General features: G+C 35.2%; 1 protein-coding gene across 3 annotated transcripts in view; it reads right to left on the bottom strand.

Annotated features, from left to right (window-relative positions):
- Positions 1–17,001, bottom strand: part of LOC110549478 (protein NPAT) — a 39,255-nt gene that overhangs the window by 19,633 nt on the left and 2,621 nt on the right. For all 3 annotated transcript variants that reach the window (XM_021638685.2, XM_021638687.2, XM_060373936.1), the window contains exons 2-10: positions 11,494–11,612; positions 8,571–8,631; positions 7,372–7,444; positions 5,639–5,679; positions 4,847–5,071; positions 3,219–3,300; positions 2,085–2,172; positions 1,384–1,475; positions 1,206–1,293 (exon numbers count right to left, since the gene is read on the bottom strand). In XM_021638685.2, coding sequence (XP_021494360.1) covers positions 1,206–1,293; positions 1,384–1,475; positions 2,085–2,172; positions 3,219–3,300; positions 4,847–5,071; positions 5,639–5,679; positions 7,372–7,444; positions 8,571–8,631; positions 11,494–11,612 — 869 coding nt within the window. The remainder of the gene's footprint in view (positions 1–1,205; positions 1,294–1,383; positions 1,476–2,084; positions 2,173–3,218; positions 3,301–4,846; positions 5,072–5,638; positions 5,680–7,371; positions 7,445–8,570; positions 8,632–11,493; positions 11,613–17,001) is intronic.

Below are 17,001 nucleotides of genomic sequence, written 5' to 3'. Positions count from 1 at the left end.
TTTACCGTAATTATTTTTTAGCTTTAGTACATACATTAGTTTTGTCATTATCTGTTCTATGGTCAGTGGTGATTTATCAACTGGCTTTAGTTGAGTGTATTTCTGTATCTTGATTTGGTGCTGTTGCTGTTATAGTAGTATGTTTTCTCCCCTTCGAGTGGTACTAGAAATGGAGGAAAAACTACTCCTAAATAAAATTGGAAAACAGACCCAAATGAACACATGCATGAAAAAAAGCTATCACAAAGAGATAAGTAACTTCTCAGTTACAGAATATACAAAGAATATACAAAGATTCCACTCATTACAAAAATTATATGGCTGAAGTGCAAGGACAAAATCTACTTCTAAAACAAACCAATGACTTTAAAGAGAAAATAAATAAAATTAAATAATTAAATAAACGAAATTATGAAAATTAGCAAGGAAAAAAGTCAGCAAGGGGGAGCTGGAGAGATGCCTCAGTGGTTAACAACACTGGCTGCTCTTCCAAGGTCCTGAGTTCAATTCCCAGCAACCACACAGTGGCTCACAGCCATCTGTAACAGAATCTGATTCCTTCTGGTTTGCATGAAAACAGAGTGCTCAAAAAAAAAAAAAAAAAAAAAAGTCAGCAATGAAAAGAAACCCCTGCAACTATTGTAGGTCAAAGTTCATTAATCAAAAAAACTGACATCACCAACACACAAAGCTCAAGCATGACAAAACACATCAGAGAAGGAAACTAGAAGTTAGGTCTGAGAAACACACATTAGACATTTAGGATTATTATATTGGGTGTCTGATGAGTATAAGTCACATATAACACAATACTTCAGTTATCCTTAAATCACTACTCAGCTCATAACAATGTAGATGAATGGTAAGACAGTACCATGTAGTGAATTTACAAGTACTGAATACTTATAAAATTCATGACTAATTTTTTATGTAAATAATAGAGTGAAACTGTTATCTGTAAAGCAGGTAAGCTATTAGAAGGGTTAGAAAAATCTCACCATTTTTAGTATTTGTGAGTCTCTGAGTATATTCATTATTCAAATGTATTCATAAACAAATTACACTGATGAATGAGCAGTCTATTTTGATTACTTCAGATTTTATACATGAAAATTTTGGCAATAATTTTAAAATAAAACCAAAATACCATATAATTCTAACTGTATTACCCCTGCACACTCACCCACACCCACATCTACCCATACCGGAAGTCCTAGGAGTTCATCAATTGACGTTTCTGGCTCTGTCGGGTTGCTGTCTGTTTGCTTAGGTACTGGAGCTGTACTACTGTCACTGTAACACAGAAAGGGAAACCAATGAAAACCATTAGTGCAGTTGGGTGAGCAGGTAAAAATAATTAGAAATTTGAATCGTACAGCTCACCTAGTCAAAAACTTATTTATGTTTTCTGCTAGTTTTTCTTGAAGAGATTTGTTGCTTAATATTTTCTCTCTTGCATTTTCAATAACCATTTGCTGAAAAAGAAAAGGCTAACTAGTAAAAGGATAGGAAAAGACATCATACTAGTCACTAATAACCAAACCACCAAAATCAATGCTTTTTCATCCCATCAACTTGGGAGGTGACAGGATTATTAAGTGGAGTAACAAACTTGGTTTCAATTTGGACAACACAACAAGATCCCATCTCTAAATAAATAATGAAAAGGCAAAAATGTCACAAAAACAAGTCAATAGCAGTGCGTAGTTTTGATAAACGTAAGTAGCAAGTAGCAACACAAGTTCTGGTGCCTCCCTCCATATTTAGGCCTGAACAAAGTATTTTGTAATTCAGAAGTGTCGTTCCAGATCTTCCGCCAACACAGTCTTCACTGCATCCAGAATGCAGGTCTACGCTTTTCACCTTCTCACAGAAGGCCTTTATGTGACCCTGGTAAAATGCTCAACAGTAGAACTAGAATTATTACTTGGTGCATTTGCCACGTGTGTGTTCTCAAAGTGCCAAGTTCCAATTATAATTCCCTATTCAGGAGGCAATCCTGTCGCTCTCATACTCATCTCAAACACATAAGCACACATAAATTTGAGAATATTTCAAGCTGCAAATTTGGGACAGTCACTTACTTTTTCTACTGCAAATGCATTTGGGTCCTGGAAATTCCTTACTGATGAATGAGGTCCGGATGACATCAAACTCTTCCTTTGTGATTCACTGAAATACATTGTAAAAGCTTGTCTTTTATTACCTGTTTAACAGATCAACGATAATATACATACAAATTTTGAGATCATGGTAGTAGGCATTTTTTTCTTTCCATAAGAACAAAGACAGAAAAGCAGAAAAAGTATTACTAGATTCATATACAGTACACTTGATTTACTGTTAAAAAAACAAATTAAAAAATAAAAAATGAATAAAACAAAAACAAACACAAAACAAAACAAAAACTCAAAGACTAGCTTTGTGGTCTTAAGTATATAAACTTTGTATTACTGTCCCTTTCTTTCATGGTCACGGAAATTTAATCCAGGACTTGCACCTGCCAGGCATGTGCCCTACCACTAAGCTACAAGGCCAGTCCCATGATGATGGAATGAGACCAACTATATTTTTGGTTTCAAGAAACCAGTTAAATACGCATGGATAATAAAAAGATCCACATTTCTGAAAATGTTATTAATAACACTTTACTCTTTTATGTAGTTAAGTCAGACAACTTATAATATAGGAGGCTTTTAACTAAAGAAAGCTTGAATTAGACAATACAGTAAAAACTAATTAAAAAACCTATTGGTTGGCAGATGAGGAATCAGACAAATATCATTTAGAACTCTGATCTCTAATTTTTTTTTTAAGAAATAGAAGCTGAAGTAGAACAGGAAGAACATGCATATGAAAATACACATGAAAACATGCTTTCATGATTTAATAGCATGTGTTCTTTTGGAGCATAAAACTAACATTATTTATATTCACTTAAAACATGAGAAATGAGGTAAGAACCTTTGTAAGATCCATTATTATTCAGCACATCACGATGGAAAGGTAGTGAACAGTAAGTGACACAACATTGATTAAAGGATACAAGTCAAACTTAGTGAAGTCAGAACGTTGGAAAAGATGTATTTTGGAATAAATATAATAAACATCTCAAGAACTTAATCTAGTCTTGTTACTTTAAACACTAACTAAATTCTGTGTGTGTGTGTTTTAAATGGCTACTGTCAATGGGTCAATTATAAAAAGTAGTTAGTTACCTTTTACGTCTACCAGGAGACATTAAACTGGTATGAGTTTTCCTTTCCTGAGGACCAGGAATAATATTTAAAGACTCTCCAGCTGCATTTTAAGAAAACACAGTAAGCCAAAGAACAGAAATTGTCTAAACTCGTAATGAGATAAACAACATTAGAAAGAACCAGCTGTGGTGACGCATACTTGTAATCCCGGCACTACAGGAGGCAGAGGCAGGTGGAGTGAGTTCTAGGCCAGGGCTACAAAGAGAAGCCCTATAAAAATCTCACAAACATTTACTGAGTACTATGAGCAAGGCATTATATAAGATGGTAAGACTAATGCGATACAGGCCTTACATCCTTAAGGTTTGACATTTGATAAAATACAAAGAAATATAAAGAGAAAAAAAGTATAAAAAATATAACAAATGATTGATCCTACCATAAAACAGGATTTGGAATAAGATGGAAATATACAATCGTGGTTTTGCTTTGTTTTGAAGATAGGGTTTTCCCTCTGTGTAGCCCTGGTTGTCCTCAAGCTCAGAGATCTGCCTGCCTCTGGCTTCCCAGTGTTGGAATTAAAGGCACTCTATGAGCAATCTTAAAGAATAGCAATAAAATTACTTGACTCAAAACTAAGAGAATGGGCCCTGAATTCCCATCGCAAAGCACTTATTAAACCAGCCTCATACTTCTTTACTATCCTGTTTTCACTTCAACAAGAATGTATACAACAGGCATGACCTAGATCAGAATATGACTTCTAACTTTATTTCTATCTCTGAGACTCAGCTGAGAATATAGAATATTTAACACATAAAGACGGTGGTATAACGCTGAGTGGTGGTGGCACACACCTGTAATCCCAGCACTTGGGAAGGAAGAGGCAGGTGATTTCTGTGAGTATGAGGCCAGGTTAGTCTGGTTTACAAAGCTAGTCCAGGATAGCCAGGGCGACACAGAAAAATCCTTGTCTCAAAAAAACCAAAGATGGTGGTATACTGGGAAGATGCTCCAGGGCAGACTGCATTCACAGTAAAGAGATGGTAAAATATAATGTATATTCTCCTTAAAAGTACAATCTGTTTTTTTCAATTATTACGCCAAAATTGAGAATCAAACAAGTCCAAGGTTAGACTGCAGTTTAATTACAATAGAAAGAACTGTAGATTTAAGCTACAATAACTCCAAGATTTTAAGTCAATTTTTTTTTTGAAGGCATGCAGCAGCAGAGGCTGACCCTGAATTTCTGATCCTCCTGATTGCTGGGATTACACAGGTGAGCCCGTTTTTATACAGCAGTGAGATCAAAGTTTTATGCTTACAATCTTGTGGCTAAACCACTTGATTGCTTTTTTTTTGAAAGATTTATTTACTGTTTATACAACATTCTGCCTGCACACCAGATCTTTCTATAGATGGTTATGAGCCACCATGTGGCTGCTGGGAATTGAACTCAGGACCTTTGGAAGAACAGCAAGTGTTCTTAACCTCTGAGCCATCTCTCCAGGCCCCTAAACTAACTTGAAGTCTCTTCATTTTTTAAGTTCTGTTATCTTTCTCTTGGGCCATTATTTTGTATTATTAATGTAACTGTAAAATTGTACTTGGATTAACAGAATTTAAAGAACAAAAGTTAAACTTACTGGTTACAGTATTTTGTGACTGTGACTGGTTGACCACTACGATATTTGACCTCACTGGAGTTGAAATTTGGCCACTTGGTTTAACAGCTTGTGTGGCTACCAAAGGAGAAGTGGTAAATTGTCCCGAAGCATAAGGTAAAACCAGTAACTCTGAACTGACAGGAGCTGCTTGAGATGCAAGCCATCTCTGTCGCTTGATTTCTGCAATTCCATTTCTTGTTCGGGCTGAAACACATGGGCATTCCAAAATTAATTCAGTGTCAGAGAAGTTTCAGAAGACACTATGTTGCATGGCCTATACACGATAACATGTTATATCTATAGAGTAAAAAAAAAGCTTTGAAAAACATATAATAACTTTATGCAACAATTTCACGTGAAACAAACTAAAACGTATACATTAAAACTTCAAAAACCCCAAATTTCTGCAATAATTCATCGTATAGTTTCCTCAAAATTAGGATATTAAAAATTATAGGTTAAAGATGCTACTACCTGATACTCAAAAATTAAAACTAGGACATATTCTATATGTATATATACACAAAAATGCACACACACTCATGTACATATGGTTTTAATTTTGTTTTATATTGCTTGGGATCAAACCCCGGTACATGCACTCTACCAGTAAGCCACACCTCAACCTCCCTCAACTAAGACACATAAAAATATCTAATGATGTACTATAAAAAAGTAATTTAATGAGGCCTAGGAAACATACTGTTAGTTAAAATGTTCTTGAGACAGAGTGTGAAGTAATGCTGAAACTGTTGAAAGTTAAATACCAACCTCTCTGATGGGCAGCAAACCCTGGAGAACTTTGCATGCTCCTAACAAATAAAACAAAGCAGTTACTTCTTAAGTACTGTTTTTGGAGAAGATATATTCTGGCTTAGTTATCATCAGATCTGAAGTAAACTGTGAGTTAAAAGGTGATTTCCCTCAGTAAGGAAGCTTTTGGGGTATCCAAATGTGATTTGTTTTAGAAGAAAAACAGAATCATAAACACTCATACAACATAATTTTGGTGATCGAATTCCTATCTAATTAATGTCTACTGGAGTGCTGTGATATTAAGGTATAGCTTGATCTGAATCAGGAACTTGATATGTTTAAGTAATCTATATATAAATATAGCATTCTCAATTCAACTTTGTAACAACAGACTTTTCTAAAAAATTCTGATTCACATGCATCAATACATAAGAATCACAGGGTCAAGGATATCCTTCTGTCATACTCATGACTATGAAATTATTTTGTTGAATCTCCAGATATGTAGAAAAGCACATGTAGAAAATTAACAGTAGAAGATAATTCTTTTACTCTAAGTGGAACTACTCATTAACAGATTTGGTAAGCAATCATAGACCTTGTCCTGTTCCTCTGAAATTTGCAAAATTCTTTACCAACAAGACCAATAACTTAATGAACTGAATAAAAATTTTTAGTAAAACTATTGAGAAAACATGCATAAATAGAATCTTTTTTATTTACTAGCTTACCAAAACACATATCTCCCCATCAGACCCTCAAAACTCAACCACTGAGTTTGCAAAATCTCCCTTTTTTGGTATGTGTACAGCATGTGTACTTGGTGGTACAGGCATGCATGTGTGGCACGCTCAATGTAAAGGTCGAGGTAACACTAGGCTGGCTCTTCACTTCTCACTACCTTTATTCTGAGATGCGATCTATAACTTGGTTAGGCCGGCTAGATGGCCAATGACCTTCAGGTTTCCACTGGTTTCTCTCTCCTATCCACCAGTCCTGGCACTAAAGGAATGCACCACTATGCACAGTTCTTTACATGGATTCTGGGAAGCCAAACTCAGGTCCTCATGCTTATGTAGCGACACCATTACTGACTCACCTCTCCAGACCCTATAAAAAGCTTTTAAAGATTATTTCCAAGGGCAGAAGAATGAGTTAGGGAAAGAAATATAAATATAAAACTACCAAATACAATGCAATTCATTGCTAGATAAAAGCATTTATAGCCATGAGCCTAACAAAGGATAAAAATGAGACCTTTGCTGAAGTTAGATGGAATATTCATTTGTAGCTTTGAAAGGAAGGGTTTTTCATGTGACTCCACTAAGGGATGCCAAAAAATTTATAGCAACAGGGTTGGTTTCCTTCCATGCATGCTGAAACTGACATTCCAAAGCTGTGAAGTAGGTAGAAAGTATAACTATTTATACCATGAGAAAATACTAAAAGCAGAACATTCCAGAAAGAACCAACCTGCCATGAAGTCAATAATTCTCTGAATATGTAATGAAGAACTGGTTGTCAGAAATATCGGGCTAAACTGTTTCTAAACTGCTACGCAAAGTTGGGAATGCTATTAAATTTATTTATATTACAATTTCCTCATTTCAACTAAAGAAAACCTTGATTATCCTCTAGAAAACTTCAAAGCAAGAAAGATGTTTCATGGATATATTATAAATATCTTAAGTCCTATAGCCAAAATGTATTTGCATTCCTAAATCAGTACATTTTAACAAGCACAGTACCTGATCTGAGAAAGCGTGTGGTCTAGCTTCTTCCATAGAGATGACATTATTGTTGGGACATCATTTGATGTTTCTAAAGCACAAGAGGAAATAAACTCAGTTGAAGAAAATTCATTTGTCAATTTTAACAAAGGCATCAATAATAACAGGAAAAAACAAAAAGCCCGTTAAATTTACACTGGAAATTTAGAAAAAAGCCTACTTGTAACAGTGTGTAAATGTGTGATGAGATGGCTTTATTTTCTTAAACCAGAATCAAATCTAATACAAATGAGAAAGTGTATCTAAAAAACCTGATAGGCTTAAAATTTTATTTCTCCTTTGTACTAGAGAAAGGCGAACATCAGAAAGTTATACAAACTCCTATGTGTGCAAACAATCCTTGACATCCTTATTGAAAACACCTGTAGAAAAATAATTCCTGCTGGGTTGAAGACTAAGTGAGACACAACATGATATGCATCTAGTTAGTTATCTACTTTTTCTTCGGCTGTTACTTTAAGATACGTATTTTCCCTCTAATTCATCAGAAATTTATACAATTATTACTTTATGTTCTGTTAATTATGAGCCAATTTTTGCCCACGTCCTGTGCCTAGTCTCATATTACACAGAAGTCAGAATTAACTTGTCAGTTCAAGATATTTTAGCAAATAACAATGCCTTGTTCATCAGTATAAATAACCTAGAGTTAAGGATTTTTTTCTTTCAGGCTTTGAAGATGGGGTTTCTTTGTGTAGCCCCAGCTATCCTGGAACTCACTTTGTAGGCCAGGCTGACCTTGAACTCATAGTGATCTGGCTGCCTCTACCTCGTAAATGCTGGGACTAAAGGTGTGCACCACTACCACCCAGGTTAGAATTAAGTTTTATTCCATTTTAAAATATGAGTTTTGGCATCTGTTGGTTAGTTAATATTTGGAGTTTTAGAATTTGTTTTACTCAATATAAGCAAAAATAAATTGTTTCCTAGTAAAATACATCTTTTTTGTTTTTGTTGTTTTTTGTAGCCTTGGCTGTCCTGGAACTTGCTCTACTGACCAGGCTGGCCTCAAGAGATCTGGCTGCCTTTGCCTCCAGAGCACTGTGATTAAAAGTTGTGCGCAACACCACCTAACTCAGTAATATATCTTATCAGAAGATTAAATTTTTTCAAGGCTTTTTATGAGACAGTATCTTAAACAATATCCAAGTTCTTACCTTTTGCTTTCATAGCTACATATTCATTCAAAATTGTTGTCAAGTTTTTTCCAAATAAGGACTGAAAGGAGAAAGATCAAACATTACTAAAACTATACATAGGATTTATCACTTTCCCACAACAATGCCAGTGAAGATCTAGACTGCAGAAAATCTTGTGAGGAAAGGGTAGACAAGCAAGTCACCAAAATTCCCTAAAAAGAGAACAAACATCTGAGAGAAAGAACTTTGCCTGTCTAAACTGTGATCACACACTAGAGGTTATAAAAGAGCAAAAATTTTGGAACCAAGAGTTCTGATTTCAAAAAACTCAACAGCATGCAACAAACCCTTTAAGTACATACAACTTACTGCACACATATTAGTGTAAAATTTTTATTTCGGACAATATTGAAGACATAAAATATACTGAGGAAGATGTATGACACAGGCATACATCTTTCCTTCTCAACTTTCAACACTAGATTTCTTTTTTTCATAACATGGTCTTACTATAAATCGCAGCCTGGTCTTGTCTTCCTCAGTGCTGGGATTTAAGGGATGTGGGATAGGTCTGTATTCCTAGGTACTTAAGAGGCTAAGGCCGAAGGGCTGTAAATTCAATTTTGTGTGAGCTACAGACCAGCTAAGGTAAATTAGAGAGATCCCAACTCAAAACAAGAAAGAAAGAGGCTGGGATAGAGGATGCTAATGCACAAGAAAGTTTAAGAAGGTAGGAGGTATGCCTAAGTAATCACTCTCCGTTTTTTTTTCTTTCTCTCTAATAATGAATTGAGGTAAGTAACCAGTAACTAGTACTTGCAAAGAATGGTTCCTTTCTGTGGAGTAACAAGATCTCCACTGCTATCACCTAACCTTCCTAATGCTGCAACCTTTTAATACAACTGTTCATGTTGTGGTTACCCTCAACCGTAAGATTATTTTTGTTGCTATTTCATAACTATAATTTTGCTACTGTTGTGAATCATAATGTAAACATCTATATTTCTCAATAATCTTGGGCGACCCTATGAGAGGCTGACCCCCAAAGATGTTGTGACCCATAGGCCGAGAAGCACTGATTTAATGGGAAACAGACAGCAATTCCTTCGCTTTGGCCTCACAGCACAAGGACGAATGAAGTCACACTCACAGAATATTCATTTCCCTTCTTTCTCTTTTTACACATTTTATTTTCTTTCTTGTTCTCACTGCTGTTTTGAGACCCAACCAAGAAAAACACTCAGCAATAGAAAGTATCACAGTGAAGATCTATTGCTATTAATTATAAGAACTTTGTGCATGCAATTTAACTTTCAGAACCTCAGTTTACTTATCTGGAGAGATGGTCCAGAGGGTAGATGGAGGCCCAAGTTCAGTTCCCAGCATTTACACTGGATAACTGACAACTACCTGTAACTCCAGCTCCAGGGATCCAAGATGCCCTCTTTTGACCTCTGAGAGCTCCTGCATTCATGTGTGTTTTATTCTCACACAAACATACACAAATACATATAATCAAAAATAAAAAAAAATAAAAAGAATCTTTAAAAAAAACAGGACACAAGTCTCTACCTACTATTTTGTACTTTGTAAGTTTTAACTTATTTTTTTAAAGATTTTTGTTTTTAAATAATTTTAGAATTCAATGAAGAGCCTGAAGACAGCTGAGAGCTCCTGTATCCTCCACACCTGCACACAGGCCCCTGACATAAAAGCACCCTCTCCAGTCCTAAGGAACACCAACATCAAACTACGGAAACTTAGCCAGGGTTTGGAAGTTTTCTCTGCTATCTAATCCAGAATCCTAAATAATACTCTAACGTTATGTTTTATTAGTCCCTTCTGGTATGTGAATTTTCCAGTCTTTTTCTTGATCGTGACATTTTAAAATGATAGACTGCAATGGCTCTTTAAGATTTATTTTATTCTTGTTTGGGTGTGCAAGTGTCTAAGGAAGCCAGCAGAGGGAGCAGGTCATACTGGTGTGAGCCACCAGGCACGGGTGCTGGCACTGGAAGGTAGATCCTCTAGAAGAGCAGCAGGTGCTTGGACCATCCCTTGTGGTTCAACTTTTTCATGTTTTTCAGAATTGTTTGAGATATTTTAATCATTTTTCTACATAAAATTTAGGATTCCACATATTGCTTTCTAGAAAGCTGTGGGGATTCTGACTGTGATCAATCTACAAGTAAAATTAGGGAAAACTGACTTAACACTACTGAGCTTCTAATTTACATATACAATGTTGATTTTATTCACATTTTTTTTATTCCTTTCAAGCAGTTCTTAGTAAACATTACATACATATTTTGTTAGGTTAGCATTCAGTTTGTTGTTATTATAAACAGGTACTTTAAAAACAGAAATAACTGTTCACTGAAGGTATGTAAAAGTAGAGTTTTGCATATTTTGTATCCTGTGACTTTGGTATACTTCAGTTTTGTATTCTTTTAGGCTTCTTACAGAAAAACACCCACTAACAGTTAAAATTTCACTAAACAGCCTTCATAACATACAACTACCAGTTCCACGTGAAATCATGTAATTCTATAATATTCTTCTTACAGATACCGACAAAAAGAAGTGACAATAAAAGGTCTACAGGTCTAAAGGTTTAAAGGTAATGACAACTGTCCTGTCTCAGCCTTTCAAAATCTGCAGATGTATACCACCTGACTAAATGTTTTTCACTTAGTAAATTAGGTAGCAATAAGTACTCTTCTGCAAAAATTGATCTGGCTGATGAGTGACAAAGGACCTGCTACATTGCCCAGGCCAATTCTAAACCCCAGAGCTCAAGTATTCTGTGATTATCTTAGTTTCCCAATCAGATGGGACACATATGGCTGTACCTCATTAATATGCTCATTTTAAGGCTCTGCTTTACAGTCTTCTCAATTGATTAGTAATGAAAATTTCCTGTAAGGAGCAAGTAACTCACCAGTAAGCAGGCTGGGATAAAGCCTTCATCAGTACAGTGTTCTGCATATTCTTTTAAATTTGAACTTTCCAAAATAAAAGTCTGGCAAGTAGATGTGAGGTTTTCTTGTTGTAAGTAACCTAAATGAAGAATAGAAGTTTGAATACTTTCAGTAAATTCTGTACTTTTGGTAAGCGGCTCTTTAAAATGTTAGAGCTTGTAGGAAAATCATAAACGGAGCCTCAGCAAAACCCACTTTTACAGCCTTCCAGTAGGGAGTGTACACCATAATGTTACGATCACAAGTTCCTCCACGTTGGAGGAATTCCTACAATTCTAGTCAAGCTTGTAAAAAGAGATCTTTGACAAAGTGCAATTAGTGTGTAGTAAACTTAGAGAAAACCAACGAGGAAATAAGTGCATTCCACTACTCCATGACTTAGGGGATGGCATACATCCACTTACCGGACTATCCAAAACCCACATTCTCTCAGTATCACTAATTTGTGTTTGACTATCAACTTTATGATTTAACAAAGTGAAGAGAGATCTATCTATATACACTATGTTGAAGGTCAGAAGGATATTTTCTAATTTTTAATTCACATCCTCTGTATTATACTTTATTATAGTAATTCCAACAAGAACTTCAACCTTAACAAGTGAAGGCTAAGAGGTTAACTACTTGGCTCTATATTAAAGTTATCAAAATAACTCACTGGAGGAGAGAAAAGGATAGTTTTGTTTGTTTGTGGACAGGGTTTCTCTGTGTATCTTTGGCTCTCCTGGAACTCACTCTGTAGACCAGGCTAGCCTCAAACTCAGGAGATCCACCTGCCTCTGTCTCCTGAGTGCTGGGATTAAAGGTGTGCACCATCACCTAGCAAAAATAGTCTTTTAACAACTCATGTTGGAACAATAGGGTATCTACATGCTAAAAATGAAGTTGGGCCCTCAAATCACACTATATTAAAAAAAATTAATTAAAAAACCCCAAAATAAAACACTTAACTGTAAAGGCTAAAGTTATAAAATGTTTAGAAAAATAAAAACAACAACAAAAATATCATTTTTTAGCTTTGAATTGAACAATGATATAATGATTAAACAATGATACATCAGGTATAACCTATGAAACAAAGCTACCAAAGAAAGAGATAAGCTGGATATAACATTTCAAATTTCTATGCTACTAAGAACACCATTATAAAAGTAAAACAAGTAACTTTTAAAATGGAAGAACACATTGGAATATCATTTATCTGGTAGATGCTAGAAAGTAAAGTATATAGTGAAATTGAAAGGAACAATAATAAAAAGGTAAATGAGCAAATGCTTTGCAAAGAAGATAATACAACTCAGGACAAGACATCCAACTTTGCCATATCCACTGGAACAGAAGTCCTAATACCCATCATGACCAGACTCACTCTTGAAATCATTCTAAATGAAGTTAGACATAAAACTCACAATTTTCCAATTATATGGAATGTCCATAAGCAGCAAATCTATACATACAAGAAAGTAGGCAACTGCTTGTGGGAGGATGGAAAATTGAAAGTGCCTGTTATCAGTATGTAGTTTTTGTTGGAGATGTGCAAATACATGTTTTTGGAATTAGTGCTATAATTGCATATCATGAATATTATAAACCTCCAAAATTTCAATTGTGTTAGTTATAGATTGCAACAAAAGCAACCTAATGGTAGCCAGGCACAGGGGCGCACGCCTGTAAACCCAAAACTCAGAGAGGCAGGGGCAGGCATATCTCTGTGAGTTCAAGGCCAGCCTGGTCTACAGAGTGAGTCCAAGATAGCCAAGGCTACACAAAAACCCTGTCTCAAAAAAACCAAAACAAACAAAAAACCCAAACAAACAATAACTAAGCTAACCATAAATACTAACAAACTATGAGACTTTACTTGTTTACTTCCTAATTTCATTTTAGCTGTTTTACCGTAAATTCCAGCTCTTCAAACAAATTAATCTTATAAAAACCCTTTATATATATAATATTCCCTTTGCCTGCACTTTTAAGTCTTCTGTAATCACTGTAAGTAAGCACATACGTTATTTACCCAAAGTATACCTAGCTGTGCTGGTAAAATGTAACAATCGAAACACTTTTGTCAGTTTTAATTAATGATTTATAAAGCCTCTTCCTACTTTAAAATTTTAGGGCTTTCTTCACTTGGATACACGGATACACACACACACACCACTTCTAATTAAAAACAAAACAAACAAACAAAAACAAACCAGGAGCTGGAGAGGTGGTTTGTGGCTAAGAGCACTGGCTTCAGTTTTTAGCACCTACACTGTGTCCTTCAACTATCTGCAACTCCATTTCAGAGGTCTCACACCCTCTTCTGACCCTCTGCATGGTGTGCACATAGTACAGACACACGAGGGCAAAACATTCAAACACATAAAAAACAAAAAACCCAACCCTGATGAATTGGCCCAGAAAGCTATTACACAGGAGTTTTAAAAAAGAACAAGAAAAAGGTCATCTCATTTCAGGCACTGCTCTATGGTTTGGGATTTACCAACTGTCTTCTTGTAGTTAATGAATAGGTTTTCTAACTTCTAACTTATGAATAAAAGAAATAAATATAAAAATATTTTTTGGAGTACGAGAAGCTCTTAGAAACCAAAACCAAACTAAACTAAACCAATCCAAAGCTCAAACCCTTTATTTCAGATATCTCTACTTTAAAACTGTTACCACTGAAGATCATACAGCAGATGTATAATTACATGAATTAAAATGGATGTCTGGCTTAATAAGACAGCTCAGCTAGTTAAGACATTTGCTTCATGAGCCTGATTTGGTTGGAGCCCTGGAGCCCACAGTGAAAGCAGGCACCTGACTCCTAAAAGTTATCTTCTGACCTCCACATATGTGCACATCCTCTCTGTCATGTGATTCTGTCTTCGCCTCTCACAGAAAATAATAAAATTCAACTGTGAAAAAGCCTTACATGTTTGTGAAATACAACCAGCTTGAAAAAACTGCTCAGTTGGTATTCCCAAGGAATTGTTTGGAATGAGTAAGGCAACACTATGATTTTGTGAACCAATTAAAAATATGTTCAAACCACTGAAATCCTCTTGGAATTGGGGCAGTTGCAACTTTTTCTTCAGCTTTTGGATTTGGACTAGAGACACTAATTGTTTTTTCTCATGGTAGAGTTTTAAAAACATTAATCACCTAGACGTATTCAGTCACTTGAGACTGGTGGTCGTTATGAAATAGAACTCCTCAAAGACTTTTCCTCCCTGGAGAACATTCCTAAAAGAGGGTAGGAACTGCTTCTGAGGAAAATGGGAGAATTTCATTTTTAATGCACATATAAGTAATATACATTTAAAATTAAGATATACAGTTTATTTGTGACACTAAAAATATTTGTGAGAAGGGTCAGAAAAAGTCTACAAAAAGACTCCTTTTTAAGAGCATGACAGCGGAATGAAGCAATGCCCTAGACAGACAGTAATATAGTTAATTTCTCCCTGCCACCAAGAAAAAAAGTACAATCAATTGTGCTAGCATATCTTGGGGAAAAAAATATCAGATATGAAAGTTCATGCTACATTAAGTCAGCATTAGCCCACATAGCACATTTGAGAAAAAGGCTCTATGAAAATGCTGCATTATTTCTACATGATGGTTTTTCTGGTTTTCACATATATGCTCTACTCTTAAAAAATGTTTTGGTAAAATTTGAGCTTTCATTTTTTATTAAATTATTAATTATTACAGTAAAGTTCTGCTTTACTTTGTCTTAAGAGTTCAAAAACAATGTAGGAAATACTTGACAATATTCAATAATACTACTGGTTTTGTGCTACAAAAATGTCCACCCACCATCACTAACTATCTGATCATAATCAATTATCACACCACATAAAAATAACTATATCAAGGCTGCTTAAATTGTAGAAACCTCAATTCTAAGAGCGTGGCCATCTTAGGGAAAAACAATTAGGAGCCAAAAGACAGCTAGAACTAAAGCTCTGTTTGTGTAAATATCTACACTTCATGAAATTTGATTCCCCAGCAGTACTGGTGGTTGAAAGAAATATAAATTCTTAGAAAGACAACTACCAGTGTCTTGTAATAAGATGTACGGCTTAAATCCACAAAGTATGATTTGTAAAGAGCTAGAAGAGATAAACTAATATATGAAAAGCTAAAAGAAGAAAATAGGAATGGCTTAGTTCATGAAAAGATACTGACTCAAGAATTTCCTACAGGAATGAAAATTATCCAATGCTTCAAGGAGGTGATATGTCCCGAAGTATGGATAGCATATACGTAGGAATTTATTTGGGCAACATGCCTAGTTTGGATGCTGCATAAAAGATAATATTTAATGAGCTTCAACAAAAAACATAAAATGGTTAAAAGCCATGAAAACTTGGACTGGAAGGATGGCTCATTAGTCAAGTGTAGGTAATTTCCAGAGCAACCGAGTTTGATTCCTGGCATCCATTGCAGGTAGTTTACAACTGTCTACAAATCTAGCTCTAAGGAATCAAATATCTTTGGTTTCCACATACCTGAAATGGGGCTTGGGTATGCTGATGTGCATACACAAACAAACACAGAAATTAAAAAGAAAACAACCGACTTTCATGAAACACTTTATGTGTCAGCAGTGAATACGGGCATTATTCAAGATGTAGAATGATCACATTGCATTCTGGTTAATGTTTATTATATAGCTATACCTCATGTAAAAGTAAATAAAACCAATGGCTCTTTATCTCTTAGTCCTTGTCCTGTTTGCTCTTAAACCAAATTTTCATTTTCTAGGACTCTATTTTGGAAACCAGACTTCAAACAGGCAGTATCTGGTTCACCTGTCAGCTACCTTCTAGCTAAGTTTGCTAAAATAGCAAAGGCTTTTATCAGATTGGAATTCAGAAGGATGAGTTCTTATTCCCTGACTCCTCAAGAATCTCTCCTGTGACTACAGTTCCCTATCAGACAAGACTTCTGTTTCATCTTCCATAGTCACCTCTGGGTTGCTCTATATTGCCTTGTCTCTTGAATGAGCATGGCTTTCTGCTAACCTATGAGTTGCCTCATAAGCCGTTTAGCTTCTTAGTTTTTGCACTTCTAGTATAAACAATTCCCTCATTAAATTCCATCACATTATACAACTTAGTTTCTGCTTTCTTTTCTGAATGGATACCAACTCATACAGAAAGTAACCTACTCACGAAACTGAAGAAAATCTGAACCCTTCAACCATGAAAGCACTCCTTTTATAAAAGAACTTAACATTTTGAAGTTTCCTAAGAATCCTGAAGCTTGAATCCAAGATAAATACTGAGTAAGAAAGTTACAGCTTAGGAAGAATGAAAATTTAGAGGTAGATGGTAGTGAGTGGTTGCAGAACAATGTTAAATAATTAAAACTACAAAACTGTAAAATTTAAAATTGTTAAAATGATCAATTTTGTTAGGTGTACCTTACCAAAAAACCTACACCTGCCAACAAAGCTTCTTTAATAGGAC

Source organism: Meriones unguiculatus, chromosome 1 (assembly GCF_030254825.1).
Source record: "Meriones unguiculatus strain TT.TT164.6M chromosome 1, Bangor_MerUng_6.1, whole genome shotgun sequence".
Lineage (NCBI taxonomy): Eukaryota > Metazoa > Chordata > Mammalia > Rodentia > Muridae > Meriones > Meriones unguiculatus.
Note: the sequence above shows the minus strand (reverse complement) of the source record. Positions and strands in the feature narration are given on the sequence as shown.